Source organism: Hipposideros armiger, unplaced genomic scaffold (assembly GCF_001890085.2).
Source record: "Hipposideros armiger isolate ML-2016 unplaced genomic scaffold, ASM189008v1 scaffold_18, whole genome shotgun sequence".
NCBI lineage: Eukaryota > Metazoa > Chordata > Mammalia > Chiroptera > Hipposideridae > Hipposideros > Hipposideros armiger.
In genome coordinates this window covers 4,251,677-4,272,793 of record NW_017731368.1, presented here as the reverse complement: position 1 = coordinate 4,272,793, position 21,117 = coordinate 4,251,677, and the positions used below count along the sequence as shown (strand labels likewise).

Genomic DNA, 21,117 nt, shown 5'->3' with positions numbered 1-21,117 from the left:
AAGAAGCTCACATAAGAGAAACTGGGAGCCCCGGCTCTCTCCACACTTGCCCCCCATCCGGGTTTTCTGCTCTCTCGTTTAGTCATCCGAGGAAGGGCTGAGCTGTGTGCACTTTTGCTGGATGTGTGCCTTCTGTCAGTAGCCCATAACCAAAGGAACCACTGGGACTGTCCCCTTTCCCACATCCATGTCTGCGCTAGCTATTTTGTGAAGAAGAGCCCTAGGAAAGGAACAGCGTGAGTGTAGGGGTCTTCGCGCGTTCTTGACTGTCAACTGGAAACCTGGTAGGCTGGCTAAGCAACAACCTGTTTCTAAAAAATTCTGTAGCAAATGTGTTTTCAGGACAGAAAATGCGTTTTGGGAACCTTCAATTTGGGCTTGGAAATACAAGCCAGGTGATTTCTAACTGATTAAGGTTAATATTGATAATGTTTTCAATGGGTCTTGCTAAGTAGACACCAGCCTGATGCACATAATGGGATAAATGCGATAATGAACTGCAGGAGCTGGTTATATGTAGAAACACAAGGTTTGTTCTCAAATGAGGATCATATGGCAGCAGGCGAGGACTCCTCTTGAGTTTTGTGATTGCTTTCAAAGTGAACGACGGTCATGAATCCCCTTCTTGGCCCCCAGAACGTTTGTGCTGACAAAAACAGGAATACCCAATTTTGTACAATGTAACTCACCTGTTACTTGCATGGGTGGAGGGAGGGGTTGTGCAGAACACTTCAAGCTGATTTTTCTCACCATTAAACGCACCCTGGGAAGGTGGGAGTGGCATTTCAATAACATCTCTCTTCCCAGAACAAATTGCTTCTTCCCTCACTTTATGAATTGGCCCAGGTTGGTAAAATTTTTGCAGAATGATTGATTTTCAAAGCGAATTGCAAGGCTGATGCATATGTTGCATGGGGGGCAATGTCTACTATGGCCTATGTGTGATTTCTTTTTTCCTCTCGTTGGCAGGAAGTAACGACGTGTTTACCCGATTACTACAAGTGGACTCAGTACCTCTTCATTAAACTCTACGAAGCTGGACTGGCCTATCAAAAGGAGGTAAGTTCAAGTTAGATGCATTTTAAAATTTTTGTAAATTTTTTCCATCTTCTTAGAATACATCATTGTTAAATAAGAAATGAAAAAACCTGTTTGCACAGTAGCTGTGAAAATGAATACTACTGTAGTTCATGATCAATCACAGCAGACCCAGATGGTAACGACTGCCTGGTTTTGTTTGGTGGCTCCAGGACAGGACGGGGTTCTTCTTCACCCTTGAATTCCCAGCACGTAACACAGTGTCTGGTGCCTGTACTGAGATCAGGGAGGGAGCACAGGAGGAGTGCAGGCTTCTCAAAGCCTCGCTCAGCTCCCCCTCCCAGCTGTGTGCCGGCTGGGTAATGCAACCTCCAGGAGTCGGGCGCTCTCACCTGCCCAGTGGGCTGGTAACATCATCCTTGCAGGGTCTTGGGAAGAGAAAGATAATATTTAAAGAACAACTATCACAGTGCCTATACATAGTGATCTCCCAAGAAATGGAGGTACTGGTTATGGCCGGAGCTCAATAATAGTAGATAAGCCTTAGGTGGGGGTGAGAGCGGGGTGAGGGGAAGAGTGTCATAGTGTGGCCTGGAACTTCACTGCCCAGGACTTTAGCCACTAATGGCCTGTGGTTGTTGATATTTAAGTTTAAAGTTAATGGTTACCACAGGGTAAGGGGGGAGGTAGAAGAGGGTACAGGAGTCAAATATATGGTGCTGAAAGGAAAACTGACTCTGGGTGGTGAACAGACAGTGCAACATACAGGTGATGTATTATAGAATTGTACACTTGAAACATATAATTTTATTAACCAATGTCACCCCAATACATTTAATAAAACAAACAAAAAAAGAGATTAATTAACATTAAAGATTCAGGTCCTCGGTCACACTAGCCACATTCCCATGCTAGTAGCTGATATTGGACAGCACAGATATAGAATATTTCCATCATCACAGAATGTTCTAGACAACACTGGTCTAGAAACTTCAGAAGTAACAAGTAGAAAATGCATTGTACCTTTATGCTGGAGACAGGCTCCTTTGACCAGGCGAGTTTAATGACAGAGAATTACATTTTCTTCTCTGTGGGTCACACATCACACTGCTTGGTCTCGCAGTGAAGAGTACGCACATAATCATTATGTTTTAAGTGTGAAAAGTTTTAGAATCAATATAGAGACACATGCAGAAGGCTCAACTTGAATTTCAGAATAAAACAAAAGTATCTTAAACCTTGACAACGTAAAGATAATATAGCTAACAAAACCCAGGTGAAATCGGGAAAGAGAAGTACAAGCAAGTGTGAGATGATCCCTTCATCTTGCGTAGCAAGGAGTCATGGATACAAAATTAGACGTTTACATGTTTGTTTGTTTTTTTAAGTTAGAAAGTTATTAAAGCTAAAGGTAACAAAAATAGCAAAAACTAGGAGAGGGATCGGGGGTGGGAGGAAGGCTGTATGACCATGTTGAATATCTCATAATACATGGCAGAGGGTCAGCAGAGCTGTCTAAAGATAAGAGACCAAAAGTATAATTTTATTACTTAAAGTTATAATGGTTAACACCAGAACTAATGAACAGAGCCTGCTAAAAGTGGAGGAGCATTTTTATAGCCAATTCACATAACGATGAATGGTCTTTGATACTACACCAAAACTCAACAAACGGTGGCTTTTTTTTTTTTTTTTTTTAAGTTTTTTTTTTTTTTTTAAGTGGGATCCGAACTGGGGCCCTCTGGCGTCCCAAGCCAGCTCTTAACCAACAAGCGGTGGCTTCTTAATAAAGGTAGTTACAATGTTGAACCTGAAACTTTGATGAACTTTTTGTACTCTGTTATATTAAAATGTATCGGTCTATCTTGCACTTGGAATGGGTTTTTTACCTATGCATACTTTTGTAGCATTATGCTTGATCATTTGGAAAATACTGGCTCAGTGGTTTATACAGATCTTCCAAATGTTGACATATTTCATTATAACAGCATCGTCAGAAGAGTCTTTGTTTTGGGAAGCCATGAGCTCATAGTGGGCAGATACAAGTTTTCCAAAATTCTAATTTTCACTTGTAAGTTCAAATTTTATCATTGGCAACAGATACCATCAGCTGTTTTCCTTGGAGTGACAGGCTCAGTCTGTGTATTTTGAGAAAAATGTGTGCCACGTACCTAAGTCTGAATAACGATAATTTATCGTCAGTCATTCTTTCGTATAAAAATACAGTTACAAAAATAGAGTTAAAAAAAAAGTGGCAAATCCAGCTCACTATTTGGTCACATTAGTGCTTTCTCGAGACAGTCTTCACACTTTGCTATGCAACAGAGGTCGTTATGCCTACTTCCCCTTTCATTACAGAAAATACTAAAAAGGTGTGTACTCAAGGGTTAAGATTTCATGAAATTAATAAATGTTGCTGCTTCATCAAGGCCATTCTTAGTGAAACTGGCTTTTTTCCCCTTTATACTGTGAGTGCTCAGAAGTGAAGAGCCCAGTGACCACGTATACCATTTGGTGGCACTGCCCCGATTCATGCTGACAGCCAACAGTCTTACCCACCTTTGCTTTTGTACTATCAGTGCAAATGTTAGCATGATGAAAAAGGCAAATGGCCGCTTATGGACACACTTTGTAACCCAATATACACAGTAAACAACTCCTACCCCTGCTATCTTTAAATTAAGAATATTAAAATGTTGGTTGTTTAAAATATTATGTTAAATTTATTATTTTTCAAAGAAAGTATTGAGTGCCCATTAACATTTGGGATGAATCGAGAGTGAGAACTTTGTGGAACCGAGTCATACTAATGTCCGAGCACTGTACACCCTCCTGGGTCAGTTTAACTCTGAAAACACCATAGTCGTTTCTAATCTCAGAGCCCCATCATCAGGTGAGGACTGTGCCGGACGAGACCACCTGTCCAAAGTTCCTGACTGCAACTGACCTTCTCATGTTGTTAAAGCATAATTTTCAAAAGTTAGAAACATGGCTTCCATACAAATACAAAATGAACGCTCAATTCAATGAATGAATCAAATAAAATATTTTTATTTGATTCATTTATTAGTGAGAGAACCAGTTATATGTTAAGAGTGGTTCAAATGAAGTTTCAAGGAATCTGAGTTTATAGAGCCAAAGGAATGCTGAAATGAATTCGCCAGTAGCATCAAAACTGCTTAATGTCCTACAAGCAATAAACCTAACTTTTAGGGCTATCTTTTCTCTGAAACAGAAATCATTTGCATTGTCATTGGATGGGAACCATTTGCAGTATTCTCAGACAAAAACCACTGACCTTGCTACATATGAGTTTTCTACAAGTAAACCTCTCCCCTTGCACCCTGGCAGAGTTATAAAATAACTTCACCTGCTTCTTAGTTTTGGGTAATTTTTTTTAAATATTTAATATTCAGAAACAAAAGAGTAGGAAGAGAATTAGTGGAAATATCTTCAGAATTTCCCACTCTACTTAGGAGATTCGGTGCTGACCTAGCAGCCTCTCAGTCACTTTCCCAGGACAGCCTCCCCTGTTCTAGGCAGACAGTAATTATGTCCAAAGGGGTTTCCACCCTGGACTCACCCATGGGTCCAGGTGGAGGGAGGGGAGGTATCATGAGCTACATTACATGCCCCAAGTGACGGCACGACGAAGGAACACTAATAGAAGTTACAAGACATGAAAGAGCCCCAGCAAAGCGGAGGCATGCTGCAGGCAAACCACAGGAGGGCATCAGCAGTTCTCGGAAGAGTGTAAGCCGCTGTGTTGGGTTACCACGCGTTTCCTGTCCTCTGTCCTCGGTTGCATGGTTACTGTTTATTTTATGTGCATGGGACATGTTACTGTAATGCAGACATTTCTCACATGGGGCCCTTACGTGTGCCATACAGTATTCCTCTATAGGACACTTTATTTTTGTATCTGTTTATTGTCTCTTTAAGTTGACTGTTTGAATATTTACTGTATAATCCTTTAGTGGGCCCTTACAGCTCTGTCTCTGCACTCGGGGCTTGTTCACGCTGCCTCGATTGCACAGCACATCAAACCCAAATAGGAGCCTTAACCCCATCGCTGTTGAATTAGATCCAAAGCCAATCACAGGCAGCATCTTAGGAGCTGTGTAGCTTTTCTAACGATGGAGGGGGGCCCAGGGGAGGTCCCACTGCACAAGCACAGCCATTCTTCTGCTTCCAGAGGTCTCTCTCCTCGTTTGTTTCCGATCAGTGTGACACTCCTCACCCCCGTAGTACGTATGCTCCTGGGGAATAGAGTCCAGTTTTCCCTCTGACCACTTGTCTCATGAAAACAACCTGTATTAGCTTCCTGTTGCTGCTGCTGTAACAAAGTATCACAAACTTGGCCGCTTCAAACAAATTTATGGTGCTACAGTTCTGGATGTCAGAGGTCCACCAAAAAGGGTCTCACTGGGATAAAATCAAGATGTCGACCCGGCTGCCTTCCTTCAGGAGGCTGTAGAGGACAATATTTCCCGGCCGTTCCCAGCTTCTGGAAGCTGCCTGCATTCCTTGACTTTGGACGCCCCCTCCATCTTCAAAGCCAGAGCACAGCATCTTAATCTCTCTAACCTGTGCTTCCGTCATCCCGTCTCCTCTGCCTCTTCTGCCTCTTATAAGAGCCTTTGCCATTACACCGGGCCCACTGGATAATCTGTCTTGACACCCTTCACTTCATCATATCTTCAAAGACCCTTTTCATGTAGATCACATACTCTGGGGATCGGGACGTAGACATTGGGGTGCGATTGTTCTGCCTACCGCACGCCTCTTCTGCCTGTTTCATAGGCTGTTGCGAGGATTAAACAAACATGTAGGTGCTTGCGAAGAGCCTGGAATGGCACAGAGTAGGTGCTCGGCACAGAGTAGGTGCTCAACGAACGCCTGCCTGCACGTGCCTGCAGCTACGTGGAGTCCCTGCAGTATTTAAACTGGAGAAACAGAAAGTAAAAAAACTCTGAAGCTTCCTGGCTGATTCTAAGGCAGCCCCGTCCATGGACAGGTATTAGGGAAGAACAGTATAGATTATTGTTTGGATTTTCCATTTAGAAAGTTTCATCTAGTTGTTGACGTCAATGTTTTTGGTTTATTCATTTTTTAAGTCACCATTAAAGTGTTACGATCTTAAGAAAAAATCGTAAATAGAATGCAAAAATGGGTACATTGTTCGAAGATCAGAGTTAGCCCCAATCTAAAGGAGTCTGCTCCTGCTCTCACAAACCAAAAGTATTTTCAGCCATAAATATGAATACAAAGACATCTCTACTTGGCAGAACAGCAATTTCACCTCTGTGGTTTAAAATAACTTTCTGTGGATGTACTGAGTAGAGAGAAGAAGGATGATGCAGTCTTGTGCTGGGACATTCCAGGGAACTATGGAGAGCCACCTAACCTGTGAGTTCGTCTTTGGCTGTTTCTGTGATTGCAGTGGCAGCTGGTGATGGTGCCAGCTCACCCACCTAAGCTAGGTTTGCATGGTGGCCTCGTCTTCAGGAAGCACACCAAAGGACACTCTGTGTACAAACAGCCTGTCCCACTCTGTCCCTGGCTTCGGGAGGTGGTGGCAGTCGCCTTGGAAACCCTCTACCTTCCCTCTGACTCAGTCCAAATTTAGGTCCATTCTGGATGGAATGGATCAAGATCGATTCTGAGAATTAAATTCTTTTAAAGATCTATGTGGTGTTCCTTAATTAAGCACGCTTTTGTCAAGAAAAAAAGCTAACGGACCTTGAGACAATCAATACCCTAAATTATGTACTTTACCAGTGTCCTGGAACCTGAAACTGCACGACAGTCTACTCAGAAAAGATCTTTGACCGTATAAAAGCAGAGCTGCAGGAGAAAGAAGGGTAGGGGTAAGGCCCAGGGAAGCCAGGCCAAGGAGGACCCACGGGAAGAGGAAGGCGAGACGAGAAAGGCTGAGGTTTGGCGCAGGAGGTGGGGCAGTAGGCGCCACAGCTGCTGTGTCTCAGAGAGGGGAGCTAGGAAACTCAAAATCAGGATGACACTGCCTTGAGAATCCCCAGAGGAGCCCGTAGTCGCCTATCCCTCCAACAGCCCAATGGCCAGGAGGGGTAGGGAGAGGAGGTAGAAATGATGGGACACCCACCGTCCCTGTTCAGAATGGACCCTTGTGGACGTGGCTGATTCATGTTTATAATTGCGTTTTGGTGTGCATTTCTAAAAGCTTCCCATAAATCACTCAAACAACAAAAAGGATTAATCCTAGTGTTTAACTCTTGATCATCTCGGGAAACTCCCTTATTTGGAATGGCTCATTCAGTGACGTTGCCGGATAACTTGTGGGGAAGCACTAGGCAAAATCGACTGGGGTTCAGTGTGTTGACCAGCGTTTCAGTGGTTCAATGCTGATTTAAGGTTGATTTCAAAATACAGCGATTGGCTGTATCTTACAAATAAGGCTAGGTTACTGGAAAGGGGCATGGAGTTGACTTCAGTGGGTGATAGAGAACGTAAGTTCTAGGCACTGTTTTTTCCCTTCCTTTCCTCTATTTACTAAAATTTCCAATTCAAGTTCATCCTTTCACTCAAGAACACATGAGACCTGAGTTAGACACATGCTTATAGACTTCCTTCCCAAGCCTGTTCTAATAAGATGAAAGCACAGAGGCCGTTCACGTGGGCTTTTTTCACAGCTTGCTTGTGCTTTCCTTGCCAAGCAGCACTCCAAGGAGACGCTGTCAAGTCTCAGAGTAGAGACAGTGCATGTGCAGACCCTCTCACGTGTAAGGGACCTCAGAACGATTCTTCAGTGTACTCACCAGATGGTATCATTTCATTTCATGAATTATAACAGGCCTTGGTTAACTGGGACCCAGTGGATCACACAGTGCTTGCCAATGAGCAGGTGGATGAACATGGCTATTCGTGGCGTTCCGGAGCAAAGGTGGAACAGAAGTACCTCAGACAGTGGTTCATTAAGACAACTGCTTATGCCAAGGTGAGTGTCAGCCCGAAGGCTCCCCAATAATGCCGTACGTGTTGGGAGGCAACACCAAGGTCTTCTGGGTATTGGAGTGCCTCGTGTTGGGGGTGAACTCTAGGAAGGGCTCTTGGAGCCGTGGGTGTACAGACAGGAAGCACCTGAGCCTTGGGCACTCACGCAGGGGGTGATGGTTGAGTCTTTCAGCTGTAAGTCAAGCTCAGCTGTCTGCTGACCTTTCAACACCCTCAATCATTGTACTGCCATAGAGGCCAAAAAAGCATTCAGCTTTATCCACAACTATATTATCAATAAAGCTAGAAAGGAAAATAGTATCTTCTTCTGTGGGGTTCTAGTAAGGCCTCCAGAAAGACAAAATGATGTTTCAGGGGCCCAGAGAAGGAGTGCGGAGATGGCTTGTTGCCATGAGGGAAGGCCAGAGTGAAACTGAACTAAGCCAGGAACCAAAGCTCTGGATTTTAACTCCTGTGTCCCTAATTAACAGTGTAGACTGGTGTGCATCCCTGGGCCTCAGTTTCCTCATCAGTAAAAGGAGAGGGTGGGAGCAAGTGGTCTTTAAGGTACCTTCTGGCTCTTTATATGTTCAGGGATTCAAGGCAAAGCCAACTACCGAAAGAGGGGGCTTGCTTCCAATCACCCGTAGCCTGGGCAAAATACATTCTGGGTATGCCAGAACCGCTCTGTGCAAGGTATCTTGTAAGCTTACCAAGTTTCAGGATATACGTGCAGACTTGAGAGATCACTCCCAGAAACTCTAGAGAGAAATGATGATCGCAAATCAGGGACACTTCCGCCAGCAGTCCAACAGTCTGTGTGTCCGTCAGCAGGAGACTGGACAGAAACAAGACCTGGAAAGGTACAGGCGTCATGAAGGCTCTGATGGTATGTCATGGTAGCTCTTCCCCTGTGGTAGTCACCATAAGGATAGTTGCACCCTTCTGTAGTAACCCATAGGTTACACTGTCAGAATTAGGTACTGGACTAAAATGGACTTTAGGTCTGATCCAATACTGTGCTTTTATATACAAAGAAAGCACAAAGTTATAAATAACCTCTAATCACTGCAAAACTTCACTGAATTAGAACTGCAGTATACCAACTGACAATACCAATGCCATATGGATGTATGACCCCTAGTTTTCTCACTCAAAAGACATATCTTGAATAGGCCATTTTCCCATTATAATTTATTCAGAATGTAGCAGAGAATAGCATATGGATTTGGAAAAGTACTCATTAGAACTTGTTAACACAGAACCTTGTTCCTTTGAAGCACACGGTAATATTGAGAGACTAAATGAGGAGAACAAAGCTGGGGACATTGCTTTCTGTAATATCCCAGGCAGTGGCAGCCCTTATCTGCTGACAGTCGGGGTCCATTACCAGGAGGGATGCCAGGTCACCTCAAGGACCTGTCAGATGACTCTGTAACAGGCATTGTCGTAAAGCCACCTAATTAGCTCTTTTGTTTTGACCTCTGCCTCACATTGGAAATGTAATAACATAACTGAGGGACATTATTCTTGAAACTGTCAGCTGTGAATTTTCAACTGTTCCCCGGAAATGTTTAGTAACCATGGTGACTCACCTGGTTCTTGCTGAACCCCTGTGCAGATTTATTGAAAAAGCTGTCTTTCGAGGTCAGCACTTGGTTTGCCTTGAACATCAGGAGAAGAGGGAGTGATGTGGGGATGGTAGAGGTGGGCAGAAATCTGTGTTCACTGCAGGTCCTGGGCTGAGGGCTGCCCGTGCACAAAGCGACACTCCATAAGGCCTAATAGAAAATGATTGCTGTGAGTCTGGGCTGCACGGTGCTCAGAGACCTTGGAGTTACGGCCCAGCCAAAAGTATGCAGTTGAGACCCCAAAAAGGCCATATGTTAGACATACGGATGACACCCTAAGACTGATGACAAAATCAAAAGACTCACCTCGGTAAATAAAAGTAAGCCTGACATGTTCAAAAGGAACTTTCAGAGCAAAACTCAACACCTTTAAAGGGTGACAGCATAATCTAGACTCCCCGCAAGACTGGTTTCCTCTGCAGTGGTTAATGTATAAGAAAATTGCTAGACTTGCAGAGAACCAGGAAATATGTGACCCATAATCAAGGAAGAAACAAAAAGAAAGGTAGCCCTATAGAAGTAGATCTTGAGATGACCCAGGTATTGGAATTAGGAAATAAAACAAGAGACATCTATTATATATGAGGTGTGATCAAAAGGTACGGTAAATGTTTAAATTTAAAAAAATGTTTTTTTATAGTAACACATTGCCATTAATCCCTCTCAAAATACTCCCCTTGCTTCAAACACGCTTATCCCATCGCTCTTGCCACCTGCTGAAGCAGTTCTGGAAGTCCTCTTGCGTGATTATCTTTAGTTGCGTTGTCGTGGCTGCCTTGATGTCCTGAGTCAGTTTGACTTTGGGGAAGAGCCAAAAATCACACTGGTGATCTGGTGCATTAGGTGGATGAGGACACACCGTAATGTTTTTATTTGACTGAAATTGCTGTATACCAGAAGCAATGTGTGACACGGAACGTTGTCATGATGGAGGATGATTTACGGCACACTTTTAATCACACCTTCTCTCGACCGTAGCTCACACCCAACTAACTGCATCGAACAAGTTGAAACTTGTCACACACTGTTACTAAGGTTCAATGCACTGCTTCCTGTATTGAAGATCCCTGCCTTTCTGTTGGATGGCACTCGGCAGCAGCATTCACCGTCTTTTGTGATCTCAACGGAAAGGCTCTGTGTCACATGGCTACTCCCAACTTCAAGGGAGACTAGGAAAGCAAGTTGAGACTTTTTAGTTTCTACAGCCAAGGTGATGGGGGCAGGGGATGGGCACGGGTACTGGGATGGCCAGTGAGCTGTGCCCACCACAATTACCTTTAGAGCTTTGTAATTGCATCTGACTTGGCAGCGCTGAGGGCTGCCTCTATGACGTACAGCCGGTGATCTGCTTGGGAGCATGGCTGTGGAGAAGCCCTCCTTGCATTCACTTAACTTCCAAATTATAAAGCTGATGACTGATGTGAAATTTTACAGGGAGCCATGAAATCTAAAAATCCTTTATTAAGGCTGTTCTGTGATATGTTTGATGTTTGTCTCCTTACCCCTCACCCAGTCTTCCTAGGATTGTTTGCTTTGTGAAACACTAAAAGTGATTTCAGCCACGAGTTCTGTGAAAAAGAAAACTTACAGTAGGAGTATCTGAGGGACATGAATTAGTCTTGGCAGAGATGTGTGGGAGGTGTCTTGTGGGCAGCGCTGCGCGGGGAGAGTGGGGGGAGGGGTGGGTTGGAGACTCATGTACAGAAAGCCGGAGAGACTCAGAGTCCGACGGAGCACACGCCCCAGTTCCTGGCAGCGGGCTGACAACTGGAAGGCAAGACAAATAGAGACGGCTTCCCATTTGAGCTTTTCCAATCGCTCTGTGGTTAGGATTTCTGCAGCTGCCTCCTGTAGCACCCAGAGGCTGCCTCCTCGCAGTCCCTCGGCCGCGGGGGCACTGTGCATGGACTCGTCTTTGGCGTTAAGATGGACACAGCCATGCCATGACGGTACTTAGTCAGCCCCATACCACACTGGTGGTTTGTTTTCCAGGGTCAGGAGTTCCTGGCGACAGCTGCATATGAACCAAGTCCATGTTCACCTGGTACTTGCTCCCTGCTTGCCCTGATCTGATCAGTGCTCAGGCCTGTACTCCACCATCTTATGTCACCCTCGTGAGTCCTCCTGTCACCCCCATTTCACTGATGAGGAAACTGAGGCTCACACTGGTAATGAGTACCTGCACTGGGATTCAGACCTGGGTGCCTGAGCTCTTAACCGGCGGCCTGTACCGCTCACTCCTCCGGTTGTCTGAATCTGTTCATCCTTTCCCCGGATGTTATGGAGTGCCTGGCCAGCTCCAGGGTCAGGCGCTAAGAATACAGATGAGAGAAGCTGAGGCTGCTCTTAAGGAGCTTGGAGGCTGGTGTGGGAGACAGTGGCAGACGTGAGTGTTCATGTCCCCGCGGGACCACCTTCGCTCTGCAGGGGAGGCGAGCAGGAGGGGCCCCAGGTCTGCCCAGTGGTCGGGGAGGCATCGCTGAGGAGCTGATGAAGGATGGGAAGCCCAAGAAGTCTGTAAGGGAACATTCTGTTGCTTTCCAGACGTGCTGGAAACGTCATGCCTCACAAGTACTTCCAAGCAGAATTTCTGCTGGCAAGAAACGGACAGGCATTATGAAATCAGAGGGGATGGAGGTAATAAGCCCCCGTTTCCCTGCCTTCCCACCCCAGGGCCCTCCTCTCCCGATTTCACCTGTGAGCTTGCAGGTAAAGTAGAGATGCCCTTATAAGAATGCATTGGTCTTGTCTGAGCCTGCAGACTGAAAACATGGGATTGGAGAGGCGAGGAAGTGAGGGCAGGGAAATGAGGTTGATGACAGGTACTCTCTGGGGAGAGGAGGCTGGAGCAGGACAGCCACAGAGGAGCAGTGGGGCGAGGCTTCCGCTCCAGCCTGTGCCCCTCGGTGCCTAAGAGTCCTCCGCACTCGGGAATTGGGGCCCGTGGGCACCCTTTCCTGTCTGAGGCCTTGAGTTGCTTGTGAAAGCGTTTGGCTTCCTGGGCCTGTGGCCTGGCTTTCTCAGATCCTCTGTCAGCCCCGGAGCAGAGGCTGGCTCTCAGGCAGTCCCAAGGAAATGCCTGCGTTGCCCAGAGAGCTTTGCAGAGGGGTTGGTCAGTGAGGTTGGGCAACTTGACCCCACTGGGCCCCCTGCCCCCAGGAAAGACTCTGGCCCAGTGCCTCCTCCCCTGTGCAGCCTGGGCCTTCACGTGTGGGGTGCAGAGATGCTGGCTGAGGGGGCAGTTTCTGAGCAAGGGAGAAGCATTTAGCTAAGGAGCTGTCAGCGTCTCTGCGGGGCTGTGTGATAAAAAGCTGTGAGGACTCAGGCCAGGGCCTGATTTCATGATGGTAACGAGGGTGTCCTCTTTTTCTTTTTTAAAGATTTTATTGGGGAATTGGAGGAGGGAACAGCATTGGGGAATCAGGGAAGGGGAACAGACAAATTGCTGTCCTTTTGTTCTTCAGTCTAGCCGTGGAGGACATCACTTCACTGGCCCATTTTGGTATTGTGATCATTGCGCTCTTCCCGGCCGAGGCAGATCGGTCGCCAGCCATTGGATGGCCACTCACGGTGGCTCACGGCAGCCCACTGCAGCCCCACTGTAGCCTATGCCATCACCAGAGACTCACGGCAGCCCAGCTCCAGGTCGAGCTGTTGTTCACCATCTTAGCTGTAGAGGGCGCAGAGTCACTGGCCCACGTGGGATCCGAACCAGTGGCCCTGCCATTCAGAGCTCACGCTCCCAAGCCAACTCCTAACCAACGCTCCACTCGGCTGGCCCTCGAGGGTGTCCTCTTAAAAGCCCCGTGACTTTAAAGCTATGGTGGCATTCGTCTCCACACCCCTGGGGTCGGTGAGGCCTGAGGGTGGCCTGATACTGCCCCCCCCCACCCTTGTAAAAAATACCTTATTAGCTACTGAGTGGTAGGAGTGGCAGAGACCATGCAGGCTGTGGACCCCCAGGCCTCCAGATCCGCCCTCAGAGGCGGCCTGGAGAGAGTTTCCTGCCGGAATTCTCCCCGTGCCTCCTGCTGTCTCTTCTTTTAGTAGCAGCAGACTCTGCTCCTGTGCCTGGAACCTGGTTCTGACGCCCTGTCTCACAGAGCTAGTTCATTGCTAGATTCTGCGCCTTCTTACATAATATCTCACTTCTGTTCTCTACTTAACCTGCCTCTCCAAGATCTTTTCTCTCCTGAGCCGTAAGTTGAAGTCAGTTCTCCACCTTCCATCCTATCCTATCCCCTCAGCCCTCCTCAGGGTGATCCAAGGGGCATGGGAGGAGCCACCCCCACCCCCTCAGAAGTTCTTCTGGGGGTGGAAGTGGGCAGGAGCCGGAGGGCGACAGAGACAAAAGGAAGTAGGTGACTTGTGGCTGACAGTTCCCCAGCACTTCTTAGGCAAGCAGGAAGCTGCCTGGGGTGGACCAGGAGACTTATGTCCCCATCCCTGCCACAGCCACCTGGGGGCAGGCTCTGTCATGTCAGCTGCGGAGGAAGGTGAGTTCTGGGAGGAGGAGGCAGCTGGCTGGCTCTGAGCCGGACTTAAAGTGAACTTCTGCCTGGAAAAGTTTACCAGAGCTGGTGCAGGGCCCGGCCCTGGCTCTGGAAGTCAGAAGCCCATGGGGTTTCCAGATGATACAGACTATTAGGTCCCCTCTCCCCAGAAGCAGTGCCTTCCCTCCTGCCCACCCCCGGAATGCCCTCCACCAATGCCTTATCACACCTGTATGTGGCGTCGATTAGGGCACCTGTGTGACCGCCTCACTCCCCTGACCTTGAGTCCTTGCCCACAGCCTGCTGTCCCTCTGCACCGACTCAGAGCCTGTGACAAAAAGTAGAACTTCCGAAGGAAATGCCTTGTCCGGTGCAGCACACACGCTCTGCAAACAGGAACATTTCCTTTGGTTTTTGGTTTTCTTTCTAAGATAGAAGGAACGGCTGCAAAGGGAAAACGGGAGAAATAAATTAATAATATACTTCTTACGGTATTTTGACAGTGAAATACACTGTAAATCTGATTAGGAGGAAATGAAGACAGAACTAACCACTGTGTGTTACTCTCAAGCCCGGAGTGGGCTCTCTGAGCTCCTGGTGGATGGAAGGGCTTTCCTTCCTTCAAGTGTTAGCCTGGACTCCAGTGGGAGAAAGAGAATAACACCTTGTTGGGGGGCGAAGGAGTCACTTGGGTGTGCTAGGGAGGGCTAGTGCGTGTCCCCAATGAACCTCTTGAGCTTAGGGAGTCATCTGAATTTTAAAACTAGAAGAAACTTGAGGGAACACTGAGCAGGTTCCCCCACGTTTAGCTCAGAGCCCCCCATGCTCTTTAATCCCTGCCGTAATCTGAAAAAACAAATGCAAACAAAGAAGCCCTCATGCCTGCCTTGACTGCTGCTTGAAGTTACAAAATCAACATGGTGTCTAAAAAACGAATGAAAGAGAAAGGGATAAGTTGTTGCCGTATTTTAAACAGCTGCACGTCCTGCCCTCCGCCTGCCCCCCAGGGGGCGGTTGGCCAGCTTGAAGCGTCCTTAAAAATGACAAACCCAGCCCATTCCTCATTTTATAACTGAGACCTCCCCCAAGCCCAGCACCCAGCTTGCGTGTCTCCGCAGTCCCAGGCCTGCGTTCTTTCCACCTGCCCTTGAGCCCCGGTTCCCAAGCAACCAAGCATTTTGCAGCAGGAAGGCAGGGAGTTAGCAAGTTAGGAAATGTAATAGGTACAGGGCGAGGGCACACATGGCCGTGAAAGTGATGGCAAGTGCCGTGATTAGAGGCTTTCCGGTTCTTGATGGAGTTGGCTTGCTGCGCTCCCAGAGCTGAGCTGTGGCATGTTCCGCATCGTCAACTCTCCTCCAAAGGCCTCTCCTTACCCAGGGCCTTCCGAGCCCGGCTGCCTGAAGAGCTTGAGACGGAGACCGGTCCAGTGGCTGTCCCGGTCGTTAAGAACATTAACAGATGCACACAAAGCTGCATTGCATTGTTTTGTTTTCAAAATAAGTGATCTCTGACCGAAAGGGACAATTTTCTACGTGTCTTCCCATTTCTCTGTTTTGCGTACTAGTCCAGGGTGGCTAGGCCTAAGTGTCAGTTTTGCTCAAAATAGAGATTTAACCCTTTCTGGGCTGTCGTTAAGTTGTGAACTCTGGTGAAATGAAAACTCCGGTTAAAACAAATATATTAACAGCCTGACCTTAACTATGTAAACACGTGTACACAGGTACACACACTCCTACTGTATTTTTTCAGTTCTAACGCATCATTGGTTTTAAATTTTATGCTCCACTAACGAAAAAAAATGGTGTCAATCAAAGATACCATTGATTGTAAGACATGTCCCAGTTTCAGGGTTTGTGGGGGGAAATGTGCATCTTAGAATCAATGGAAGATGGGATATAAGTAGGATAGAAGACTATAGAACAAAATATTAATAGCGACCCCCCTGGTGCTTAGATTGATTTGCGTGATTGCTATTTTCCTCTTCCTCTTCTGTCTTTTCCAAGTTTTCCATCATGATCCTCATAAAACAGTCTGATAGCAGGGTTATGTCAGCATTTATTTACACATCTTCTGGAGACAGTGTCTTGGAAAGAGACGGTCTTATGTTCTTGCAACTTTTTAATTTATAGGCAGGCTTCCAACTTGAAGGTAACCGAGCAGAAAGTCCCCTGGGACTGCTGTCTCCCTTTTGGTCTTTTTGATGAGCCCAATAAAAGTTTTCAGTCTTGCTCCCACGACTGCTTTCCCAGAACAAAACCGCCTTTTCAGGCAAAGGTAGCCTAGTGCCATGCGTCGGGCTTTGTATGACGCTCACAGTGTAGCCATTTAATTTCTCCCCGCCTCCTCCTGTAGGGAGCAATTACAGCCTCTCTTTTGTCCTGTCGACCCAAGGGCAGTGAGATGTGACATGGCTGACCTCTGGGAATCAGAAGCTGTCTCATCAGACAGGTGACTCTGTCGTTAGGAGTTTGGCCCCTGTCATCTGCATTCTCAGGAGTGTGGTGTTGACTTTTCAGAAGCTGAAGTCACTTGGAAGTTAGTGGAATTAGGACAGTTCTACTGCTGAACAGGTGGATGACCTGGGTCAGAAGGAACCAAAAGGCTGGTAGTGCGGCCTGAGTTATTACGTGGCTAGACGGATGGGACCAGATGGGCCAAAGTGGCTGCCACTGCAGCTTCCTGGCTTCTTCACTGTATCCCCTCCCGCAGAATGCACACGGGGCCACCCTGATGGTCATACCCAGAAAGCACTTCCTTCTTTCCAGCCACTTGGAAGGTATTTAGTAGCACTTGGTTTGTCTGTCTCTTTGGCGTGGCTCTGAGAAACACACTTGGTTGCACGTGTGGGCTGGTTGGGTCTCTTCTTTCTCCGGCAGCCCCGCGAACCCACGCCCTGTTGGCCAGTCACACGTCATCAGCAGGATATCTTGTTCAGAACTGGTTGTTTCCTTTCTGAGCTTACAGCGCCTTCACTGGGATGGAGATTATTACATGTCGCAACTGTACTTGTAAATAAATGTTTTGCACTAAGATGCCAAACAAATGGATTTTGCTAGAAAGAAATACAACATCACAGAAGAGAGGTTAAAGCAGGGCTCTCACGGGAGGTAAACATCCTGCCAAATGAGATTTTTAATGTATAAATCTTTGTGCCCAACTCCATGCCAGAGTCAAAGCAGAATGAGACTAGGAGAGAGAAAGTGTGTTTCTCTAGAATATTCTAGAGGGGACATTAAGATTTTTAAACATCTTACTGCCTTCAGAATTGATTTTCCTTTATTAGAGCTAAAATACACTCTGGGTCTTTGGAATGACTGCACTGAAATGATTTTTTAAAGAATAAAGACATCTTGGCAACAAGAAAAAGTTTTAGAAAAATTATATACAAATTGCAATTCAAAAAGAACTGCTAATCAGATCACACTGGTTCAGAAGTAGGCTGAGTGTTAAGGTTTTAAAAAGTGCCCATTTTAATTAAATCTTCTCATTAAATCTTGTCTCTTCCATTCTGTCTCAAAGCTGTGTCTGGCTCTCAAGGTTCTGATTTCTCAGCTCCCCTCTTAGTAGCTAATAAATCCCCTTGTTCTGAAAGGTCTGGATTGCTCAGTGTGCCTAAGTTTTCTTAACCAAGGTAATCTAAAATGTATCGTGTTTTTAAAACCGCTTCTAGAATTCTCACTCGTGGTCCTGTTGCACTGTGTTCTGAATGCTTTAGCTCACGGACTGTCTTGGGAAGTATGGATTTGTTCCTGGCATTATTTCTGCTTCTTTGAAAAGAGAATCAGATCACCATGTTATATCTAATCCTCTTTTTATCCCCAACGTTTTGGTTTTAAAATCTTTCTTATTCCTGATTACGTTTTGTATTACAAAAGTCTTTTTTTTTTTTAATTGGGGAAGGGGAACAGCCAAGTTGTTGTCCTTCAATCTTAGTTGTGGAGGGCGCAGCTAGCTCAGCTCCCAAGTCTAGTCGCCATCCGGCCACCCGTTGGCAGCTCGCTGCCGCACAGCTCAAGGTGCCCACCATCCCATGTGGAAGTCGAACCCGAAACCTTGTTGCTAGAAGCACATGCTCTTGCCAGCTGAGCCATCCTGCCACCTATTGGCAGCTCAGCGGCAGCTCAGCTCAGACGCAGCTCACTGGCCCAGGTGGGAATCAAACCGGTGACCCTGTTGCTCAGAGCTCGCGCTCTAAACCAACTGAGCCACTCGGCTGGCCCCACAAAAGTCTTTTTGATTGGACGTTTGCTTCAGCCCATCTCCCGTTAGTTCCTGTTCTTAAGCATTGGCTCATCTTCAGACTCGTTAGTGTACAGTTCTGTTTCGACTTCATTCAGACGGTGTACCTCTCCTAGTGAAATGATAGGTAAGCCACAGTGCCTCTAGGTATGCTAAATAGTAACCACAGGGAAACCTTACAATTTGACTTCAGGTGAGTGTCAAATACAGGAATGATTTGTAAAAATTGAAGGAGAAGCCCGTTTATGTTATTAATTTCTAGGTTTTACATTTGGAAGAAGTTGTCTTTTGTTTAATTTACATAAAGAGACCAGAAGGCTGAGCACGGCGGTCCCAGGGCGGCCCAGAGCGACCGGAAGATCTGGATGATTCATTATTTGGGGCCTGCTGTTGACATGGTTGAGTGAGCCGTGTTTTCAGTTATTAAATAAGGGGAATTGAATAGGTTATTAGTTTCCAAATTGTGTCAAAGCCTTGGGACTTCATGGAGAGGGCTTTGAAGAGAGAGCAGGGCATCGCGAATCCTCAGCTTTCAACTCCTACATGTTGGGTTCCCTCGGATTTTATTTAAAAAGGGATTTCATAGCCCTTAAGAAAAAAAGTCTCAACACCTGCGATTTCCCCAGGTTTTTGGAGTCTGTGAACCAGTAAGGTTTCTATAAATTGAGGTTGGCCAGAGTGGGGAATGGGGTCACTGCCAACTTTTTGCCAAACATAAAGAACACGAAATGAGGTGAAAGCATTGCCCATCACTGTAATTGCAACACCCCCCCAAAAAGGAAGGAAGGATATAATCTCAACAAAAACCTAAAACAAACAAACAAATAAAAACAGCTCCTTAGAGTATAGTGTGGGAATGGAGTCCGTGGAATTGTAATAGATATGTATGATATCGAGGGTGGGGGGATTGTCACTTTGTGAGGGGTGAAAAGGATAACTATTGCATTGTTTTGTACACCTGAAACTAAACTAAATTAAGCTAAAATAAAACAGCTCCTTAGATTGAACACCTGTAGCCCTGTAAACACTCCCCGCAGTCTCCCTGTTCTGGTGGAGGCTGTGGGGGTTGGGGGGGGGCAGGTGTTCTCTAAAGACAAGTTTTTCAAAAATCGGCCATGAATAATGTTTATTTTACAGTGGGGACTAAAAAGTGCTTGCTGGGCTGTTCTCAAGATATTGATTTCATTTGGTTTATTTTTAAAATTTCTTTTGGTTTTTAAAAATATTCATAAATTTGGTATGGTTTTAAGCAGAAGGGTTTTCCCCCCCCCCTGTGGTTAGCATATAAAAACATTCACATTTCATTCTATTTGAATCTTTTGTCCTCACTGAGATCTGAATATTTTAAGGAAAGCACCCCCCCTAGAAGTATGCTAGCCTTGACAATGCAATCTAGAGAAAAACACAATGAGAAGGCTGATAGACTGTGGCTCAGTCACGCAGGGGAAGGAACGGGTATAAGTGCTCTCAGAATTGGGCACAGACAACCCTGAGTTGTCTGTGGCAGGAAAGGATAGAGTGGGAGATGGAGCTAATCTTCAAATCTGGTGACATCGTTTTTATCTGATGGAAAGACATCAGACCCCATGAGACCACATGTCGGTTTGCTCGGAAGTTAAATGGAATTGCATTGATCACTGGAGAGGAAGTTGTGGGTCATTTTCAGTACACTAGCTGCGTGCCTCTTGGCACGTAAGACCTCTTAAATTGCTCCATATATTGAAACGCTCTCTAGAATACATAATTTTATCAGATGATGGATTCATAGTTTATTAACATATTGTGTTATTGTTATATTGATATGTAATTAGTATATCCAAGATTTTACACTTTTGTGACGGTGATATTCAGCTAATATATTGGGTTGTCGGAAAAGTCATGACGTATTTTTTCTATGTTTTGTCATTATAAAAATGAGATCAGGATGTCGAAATTTTTAATTTTTTTCATGTTAAACTTGTAGCTTTATTCAGATTTGATTTTAGGGTGTTGAAATTTGTTAAATTCATTGATAGTAGTTAGAAAACTTGGTTGCCAACAACCTGAAGTTACTCTGGTTACCCTAAGCCAGAGGAATTGATCAGAAGAGGATTAGATTACTCAGAGTTGGATGGGAAGGCTGGAGACCAAGGCTCCACGGGCATCAGGGGGAACGCTGGCACAGCCAGGATCTTGTCCCAGGAATGGTCTAGGTAAGCCATTGCCACCGTTGGTACCAGCATCGCAAGCCCGTCGATTCTGGTTTGGCATTTAAACCAGCTGACCCTGTGCCTCTGGGTCACCCCACAGTGTTCCATGACTATACTGAGCCTATGGTTGTTTACACTGTTCAGCTGTGACAGAGGGGAGTGGCATGGGGATAGTGCCCCCTTTCAAGCTTCCATAGTTGGTGGTGGGGCCCTGCCACTCATCCACCTTACAATTCCCTCCGAGAAAGAAGAGACTTGAGGTGCTGGGCAGCCTAAACAGTAGGTTTCACTGTGCCACTGGGGAGAGAAGTTTTGAGGCAGTTCATTGTCGTTAAATGAGGGCTGAGTCATGAAGTAAGAGACCTGAATTTTTGGCCTGGCTCCCCTTAGCCAAGTGAAGGTGAGCAGATGGCTAAACCTCTGGGGACCTCTGTGTCCTCATCTGTAAAGACAAGGAATTTTGATGACAACCTCAGCCCAACGACTCTATAACCAGAGTTATCTTTTCAGGAATAAAATAAAAATATAAATAAGATAACAGAAGCAGGCAGA

At 46.0% G+C, this 21,117-nt stretch overlaps 1 protein-coding gene across 1 annotated transcript in view; it reads left to right on the top strand.

The window, feature by feature from the left end:
• LARS2 (leucyl-tRNA synthetase 2, mitochondrial) overlaps positions 1–21,117 on the top strand; it is a 133,693-nt gene that overhangs the window by 41,000 nt on the left and 71,576 nt on the right. Inside the window, exons 6-7 of the mRNA XM_019630964.1 lie at positions 970–1,059; positions 7,871–8,014. Coding sequence (XP_019486509.1) covers positions 970–1,059; positions 7,871–8,014 — 234 coding nt within the window. The remainder of the gene's footprint in view (positions 1–969; positions 1,060–7,870; positions 8,015–21,117) is intronic.